This window comes from Merops nubicus, unplaced genomic scaffold (genome assembly GCF_000691845.1).
Source record: "Merops nubicus isolate BGI_N331 unplaced genomic scaffold, ASM69184v1 scaffold31674, whole genome shotgun sequence".
NCBI classification, from domain to species: domain Eukaryota; kingdom Metazoa; phylum Chordata; class Aves; order Coraciiformes; family Meropidae; genus Merops; species Merops nubicus.
In genome coordinates, this window is record NW_008606917.1 from 1 (window position 1) to 7355 (window position 7355).

Genomic DNA, 7355 nt, shown 5'->3' on the forward strand with positions numbered 1-7355 from the left:
GGCCATCGTCCGGCAGCGCGAGAGGGAGTCGCACGCGGCAGCCCTGGCCAAGTGCTCCTCGGGGGCCAGCCTGGACTCCCACATCCAGAGGATGATGCACAGGGACTCCACCATCAGCAACGAGGTGAGAGCGTGGGGGCTCGCCGGGGGCTCCAGGGAGGGGCAGGGGCAAGGGTCTTGCTGGCCCTGCTCACCAGACTGCTGCCTGTCCCCCACCTCGCTGGTCTGTGCCAGCTGGAGCTGGAGCTTTCTGAGCTGTGTGGTGCTGGAGAGGGTCCAGAGAAGGGCAGCAGGGATGGGGAGGGGTCTGGGGAACCTGGCTTGTGAAGAGCAGCTGAGGGACCTGGGGGTGTTAAATCTGGAGAAGAGGAGGGTGAGGGGAGAACTTCTGGGCCACTCGCTCCAAGAAGGACCTTGAGGGGCTGGAGCGTGGCCAGAGAAGGGCAACGGAGCTGCTGGGGAAGGGTCTAGAGGCCAAGTGTGGGGAGGAGCAGCTGAGGGAGCTGGGGGTGCTGAGCCTGGAGCAAAGGAGGCTCAGGGGAGACCTTCTGGCTCTGCACAGCTCCTGACAGGAGCCTGGAGCCAGGGGGGGTTGGTCTCTTCTCTCAAGTAATCAGCAATAGGACAAGAGGCAATGGGCTGAAGTTGTGCCAGCAGAGGTTTCAGTTGGATATTAGGCAGAATTTGTTTCCTGACAGAGTGGTAAGGGATTGGCCCAGGCTGCCCAGGGAGGTGAATGGAGTCCCTGTCCCTGGAGGGGTTCAAAAAATGTGGAAACATGGCATTTCAGAATGTAGTTTAGTGGTGGGTGATGGTTGGACATGATGATCTTAGAGGTTTTTCCCTCCTCCATGATTCTGTGACCTTCCATCTGCTCTCACAGCATTTAGCAGGAGCAGTGGGCATCTCCTGCAGAGTGACCCTCTTCCCCACTGCTGTGGCACTGCCCAAGAGGTTTTGCTCTGCAGCCTGAGTGACGTGTTGGAGTTCTAACAGATTTGCTCTGGTTCTTGCTGCCGTGGGAGCAGTGGCACTGAACAGCTCTGTGGCCGTGGCCCTGGGTGAGGGTGCAGGGCACAGGGGGTCTGAAAGCCATGGGCAGTGGGCAGGAGGTCAGCCAGGAGCCCAGGGCTTGTTTGTGGAGCTGTGTCCAAACCCAGACAACTCCCACCAGTCCTTTGAGATATTCCACGTGGGTGTTTCTGGGGAACAGATTTTCATTGCCCAGCCTGCACTCCTGGTACATAGAATCATGGGGCAATTTTTAACCAAAAGAGGGAGATTTAGACCAGATATAGGGAAGAAGATTTTTATGCTGGGTGTGGTGAGCCTCTGGCCCAGGTTGCCCTGAGAGGTGGTCACTGCCCCGTCCCTGGAACCCAGGTGAGGTTGGCTGGGGCTCTGAGCAACCTGCTCTAGTTGGGAATGTCCCTTCTCAGTTCACAGGGGTTGGACTAGGTGGGTTCTAAAGGTCCCTTCCCACCCAAACCCGTCCATAATGCCCTGATTCTCTGCACCCTGTGTGTGCTGAGCCTGGCCTGGGGAGCAGGGAGGACTCATCTGGAGGGATGGCTCAGAGGGAACCGGGGAGGCAGAGCACTCGGCCAGCACAAAGCCCAGCACTGCCCTCTGTGCTTCAGCCAGAAAAGGTGCTCTTCACTTCTGGAGGGGCTGGCTCCACTGCCTCTGCCTTAAAACATCACTCCTTGTCCTTTCAGAAAAGGCAGAAAGCGTTAAGGTGCAGGGAGGGATTGTTTTCCAGGCTGTGACTTCACCCTGTGTGGAAGCGAAGGAGGGAGCGAGCGGCCGTGCTGCCAAATTAGGGCAGATTTGTAGAAATTTGCACTCCAGGGAGACCGTGTGACCTCTCTGGAGGCCAGAAGAGAGCAGTTCCTTTCAGACCCGACCGTGCAGTGTTTGAATAACTGGGCTGGCCTGAGAGTTTGTTTTTTGTCCTCTTCTCCAGCAGCAGATGCCAGCGGCGGGCTGGGGCAGGGTGCTGTGCTGTGAGAGCTGATGTGACGGGAACCATGTCTCAAATAGGAGCATTTATTGGATGCCTTTTCTGCTTGTTCCTTCCCTGCAGATGTGCCCACGCTGGCTGGTGTGGCCTGAGCCTCCCCCTGCTCCAGGCACCAGAGCTTTTCCTTTTTTCCTGTGCCTTTTCACTGGCTTTTCCCCTCCTCTCTTGCAGTCCTCGCAGAGCTGCAGCTCCGGCCGGCAGAACCACGCCCGGCTGCAGAGCGACTCCAGCTCCAGCACACAGGTGAGCAGCAGGGCTTGGGCCCCTCTCGCTCCCCCAGACCCCAGCCACCCCACAGGTGATCAGCAGTGGATAGCCACAGTGATTTCTGGCAGAGAGAAGTGGTCGTTGGAGAGGTACATGACTCACAAACCTGCCTCTGGAGCCGCTGAGCTCAGAACTTGCTGGGTGGTGGTGAATACTCACCAGCCTGCTCTGCCCAGGCTTGAAGGACCAGCCCCCAGGTGGCCTTCACACCTGAGGGCCTTTGGCTGCTCCATATGTTGGTAACCCTGTGTTTAACCAACCTGTTTAAATGACTTTCTGCCTGATATATCGTGCTGAGTGAAGTGTAGCCCTTTGGAGGAGGGACTGTGGGCTCTGAGTCGTGCAGATGTCCAAGCACTGACCTGCCAAATCCAAGCAGGGGGAACCTAAAGGCTGAGGACTGTGCCCAGAAATTCCTCCAGGAGTCTGGTTAAAATAGGGAGTTAAATGCTCAGGCTGAAGTTGTCTTTCACTGTAGTGAAGATGTGGAGCCACAGCCAGGCACTAGTAAGTTAAAATGTCCCCAAGTGCTCTGAGCTTTCTTCCACTGGTTGCTTCTGTGAGCCCTGCACATCTAAAGCAGATCTTCCTCCCCTCTCCACCCTTGGAAACATGGGCATTGTGTCCCCAGGAGCTGTGATGTGGGCACATAATGCCCACGTTCCCAAAGTTTGCTGAGCCCTTGCTCGCTCTCAGGTGGTCTCTGCTCGGGCTTTGCAGGTGTTTGAGTCTGTGGATGAAGTGGAACAGGCTGAAGCAGATGCTCAGCTGGAAGATGGCAAACAAAGCAAGATCCCCAACGGGACGATCCCCAACGGGACGTGTTCTCCTGACTCTGGGCACCCCTCTTCTCAGAACTTCTCCATCACATCGGGCTTCTCGGAGCGCAGCTTCAGCAACGAGGACAGCGCCCTGGAAACCAACAAGTCCTTGGGCAGCTCCCAGGGGAAGGCTGGTGGCTCCGACGTGCCAGGCCTGCAGGACCCAGAGGGTGCCCAGCAGGAGGAGAACCTGCAGGGCCAGGACAGCCTGGAGGGTGAATTTCCCACCGGTGGGAGCGTGGACTTTGCTCCCGTGGGTGAGAGCTCGGCCGGGGTCCTGCGCGGTGGCGACGCTGTGGCCCTGACGGTGGTGGAGAGCTGGGCAGAGAGCCAAGCTGAGAAGCAGAGCCTGGTGGAGAGCGAGGACAACCTCTCCGAGGAGCCCGAGATGGAGAGTCTGTACCCACAGCTGGACTCCCTGGCTGTGGCTGATCTGGCCAGCAGTGAGACATCTGCTGTCTCCTCGGCGGGCGTCACCTACTCTGTAAGCATGGTTCGAGTGAGCTCCTCCCCTCCTGGTGCCCGCCGTGCCCCTGTGCTTGCCCTGAGCTGGGCCTGGCAACTTTCTTTTTGGTTTCTTTTTAATTTGAAAACAAATGGGCTTTGCTTTTGCCTTGGGCAGGCCGAGCTCCTGGACCTGTACACGGTGAACCTGCACCGCATCGAGAAGGACGTGCAGCGCTGCGACCGCAACTACTGGTACTTCACCCCCGGCAACCTGGAGAAGCTCCGCAACATCATGTGCAGGTGGGGGCTCTGGGGAGGGGCTGCTGCCCCCCCTGCCAAAGCAGGCTCCTGGCCACCAGGGGCTGGCTTCCCTGCCTTCATCTTGAGCCTGGAGCCTCCAGCTTTGATCTCTTTACTGGGTTTCGCCTCCTCGACTTCCTCCCCGAATCCCTCTCGTCATCCCAGAACTGAGGGCACAGCTCCAAGGGTGTGATGAAGTTCAGCAAGGGCAGGGTCCTGCCCCTGGGGAGGAATAGCCCCATAGACCAGGAGAGGTGAGGGGTTGAGCTGCTGGAAAGCAGCTCTGCAGAGAAGGATCTGGGAGTGCTGGGGGACGAGTTGCTCACGGGCCAGCCATGTGCCCTCAAAGCCAAGGAGGTCAATGGTGTCCTTGGTGCCTGAAGAAAAGTGGCCAGCAGGTCAAGGGAGGTTCTCCTGCCCCTCTACTCTGCCCTAGTGAGGCCACCTCTGGAGTGCTGGGCTCCCCAGTTCAAAACAAACAAGAAGCTGCTGGAGAGAGTCCAGCAGAGGCTATGAAGATATTGAGGGGCCTGGAGCATCTCTGTGCCCAGGACAGGCTGAGAGCCCTGGGGAGGAAGAGAAGGCTCAGAGGGGATCTGATCAATGCTGATCAGGAAATAAAGGGCCCCCGTGGGGCAAGAGGCTGGGGCCCGACTCTGGTCAGTGGTGCCCAGGGACAGGACAAGGGGCAACGGGCACCAACTGGAACCCAGGAGGTGCCACCTGAGCAGGAGGAGAAACTTCTTTGGTGTGAGGGTGGAGCCTGGAGCAGCTGCCCAGAGAGGCTGTGGAGTCTCCTGCTCTGGAGAGATCCCAAACCCACCTGGCTGTGACCCTGGGCACCCTGCTGTGGGTGAGCTGCTGGAGCAGGGGGTGGGATGAGGTGATCTCCAGAGGTCCCTTCCAGCTCCCACTGTGCTGGGATTGTGTGACCTCAGGGTTACCAGACCAAGGAGTCCAGCTGTCCTGGCTGCTGCTCTGCCCCGTGGCTTCCATGTGCTGGGGTTGTTGGCCAAAGCAGAAGGCTCCCTGGGGCTCCCAGTCTGGATGCAGCAGATCCCACCTGCTCTCTGGGATCCCTCTGGAGACTGTTTTAACGTGGATCAACCTGCAGAGCTGTGGTGCTGGGGAGGAGCTGCCTGAAGCCAGGGGACAGCAGTTCCTGGGTGCCTTTCTGCCTCTCCTCACCTCGTCCCTGTGACTAAGAGGTTGCTGTGTGACATCCACTGACTCAAACCAGCTCCAGCTCAGCAGCTGTGGCTGCTTCAAGGGCACCAGAGGCCCAAATCTTATTACTCATCTTGCAAATATGAGGAGAAGCTGCTGTTTCATTAGAGCTGTCGCTTTGTCTGACAGCTGGAGTTGGTGATCTCTGCTGAGATAGGACCTCCAATACAGCAAATTTTGGAAAAGGAGTGGGCAGGATGGGAAAGATTGTTCCCTTGTGCCAGCAGTGGATCCGAGTCCTTTCTGATCATGTTTTAACTTGCTACCAAATATGGGAAGATATCTCAGCAGGGCTGGTTCCCTCCTGGACACTGGGTGCAGAGAGAGCCAAGGGGATGAGTGGAGGGAGAAGAGGGAACCATGGCACAGCTCCAGCATCATGGCCATGGCAGGGTGTTGATGCAGAGCTGGGCCATGCATGATTTACCTGAAAGTCACCCCAATTTAATCATTTACAGAGCAGCCATAGGGGAATGGAGCAGAATAAACAGGTCTGGTTTGTCCTGCCTGCCACCCCACGTTGGTGGCAGCATGTGGGAGACACCAGCATCCCAGGAATGGAGATGGGGTATGGGCAAAGGGGGTGACAGGTTGTGGCACTCGTGGGTGGCACAGGAGGGGCTCAGGGGCCACCTTTTCCTGCTCTCTCTCTCCCACAGCTACATCTGGCAGCACATTGAGATTGGCTACGTGCAGGGGATGTGTGACCTGCTAGCCCCTCTCTTGGTCATCCTAGATGATGGTGAGTGGGTGGCTCTGCTGTCTCCCATTCCTCTGTGGGAGGGGTCTGCTGGGCTGGTGGTGACCCCCCCAGTGAGTCCACCATTTGTGCTTGGAAATCCCAGTGGAGCAGCTGGTGGCAGGATCCTGTTTGTCCTTGGTGCTGGCTCCTGGGAGCCCAGCCTGGGCACAGCCTGTGCCTTTTTCAGCCTGAGCTTGTCCTCCTGTGCTCCTGGCTGCTGGTGGAGCAGGGAGGGGTCTTCCTGCTGCGGGGGGTGGTGAGTTGGGTGGAGGTGCAGCAGTGTCTGTGCAGCTGGGCAGTGCCCACCCCTCTCCCCTGTGCAGAGGCTCTGGCTTTCAGCTGCTTCACCGAGCTGATGAAGAGGATGAATCAGAACTTCCCCCACGGAGGAGCCATGGACACCCACTTTGCCAACATGAGATCTCTGATCCAGGTGGGGGGTCCCAGCAGCCTCGTGGAGATGTGCTTGGGATGGGGCTCTTGGAGGGGCTGAGGAGCTTCCAGAGGTGGAAGCAGGAGGGGAGAGCAGGGGGCCAGGAGGAGCCTGGAGTGAGGGGTGCCAGGATGGCAGAGGAGGGAGGAGCTGGGTGGGAGGGGTTGTGGAGCAGGAGAAGGGTGGTGGGAATGGAGGCAGGTGGGCAGAGGAGCAGCTGGTGCCTTCGGTGTGCTCTGCTGAGTTTCCTTTTGGGTTTTTATTATTTCCAGATTCTGGACTCTGAGCTCTTTGAACTGATGCACCAGAATGGTGACTACACTCACTTCTACTTCTGCTACCGATGGTTCCTCCTGGACTTCAAGAGAGGTGTGTGCTGGGAGGGCAGGAGCTGAGAGCAGCCCCTGGGGAGGGCAGGCAAGGTCTGACGTGGCTTTGGTGCTTCTCAGTGCCCTCTGCAACCTCAGCTGTCTGAGATTAACTTTCTACCACACGTTCCTGGTAGGTTTGTAGCTGACTTTTCAGTCTAGACACAGAACCTGTTGTTCCAGAGCTGCTGGTGAACCTCCACAGGGTTTGTGTCTGTGCCACCTGCTGCAGGCTGGAATATTTATCTGCAGATGATTTACTTACTGCTTCCAACTGGAGCAGGTTCCTGTGGGAAGAAACCACCCCGGGGTGTCTTCCCAGGGCTGCTGTGAGCTCTGCAGGTCGGGAGGACTGAACCCCTGGCTGGTGTGGTAAGTGCTGGGCCTTCTCCTCTGTTGGCAGAGCTGGTGTATGATGATGTGTTTGCTGTCTGGGAGACCATCTGGGCAGCTGCCCACGTGTCCTCTGCTCACTACGTGCTCTTCATAGCCCTGGCCCTGGTGGAGATGTACCGGGACATAATCCTGGAGAACAACATGGACTTCACAGACATCATCAAGTTCTTCAACGGTACAGCTTGTGGGGCTGGGTTCCTGGTAGCTCTCAGGTGCAGGCAGCACGGGTCTGACTGGGGGCAGGCGTGTCTGGGCTGTGCTGGTAACTGTCTAAAACAGACTGAGCAGTGTAGGATTGTGTGGTGTAGGGAAAGTGATGGTGGAGAGACCC

At 57.8% G+C, this 7355-nt stretch overlaps 1 protein-coding gene across 1 annotated transcript in view; it reads left to right on the forward strand.

The window, feature by feature from the left end:
* Positions 1-4: 4 nt before the first annotated feature.
* The window catches only part of LOC103772465 (small G protein signaling modulator 1-like), a gene marked incomplete at its 5' end in the record, with an annotated part of 7752 nt that continues 401 nt past the window's right edge, over positions 5-7355 (forward strand). The window contains 8 exons of the mRNA XM_008939798.1: positions 5-124; positions 2195-2266; positions 3011-3595; positions 3734-3858; positions 5745-5827; positions 6151-6260; positions 6533-6629; positions 7032-7199. Of these exons, the coding sequence (XP_008938046.1) occupies positions 5-124; positions 2195-2266; positions 3011-3595; positions 3734-3858; positions 5745-5827; positions 6151-6260; positions 6533-6629; positions 7032-7199 (1360 nt within the window). The remainder of the gene's footprint in view (positions 125-2194; positions 2267-3010; positions 3596-3733; positions 3859-5744; positions 5828-6150; positions 6261-6532; positions 6630-7031; positions 7200-7355) is intronic.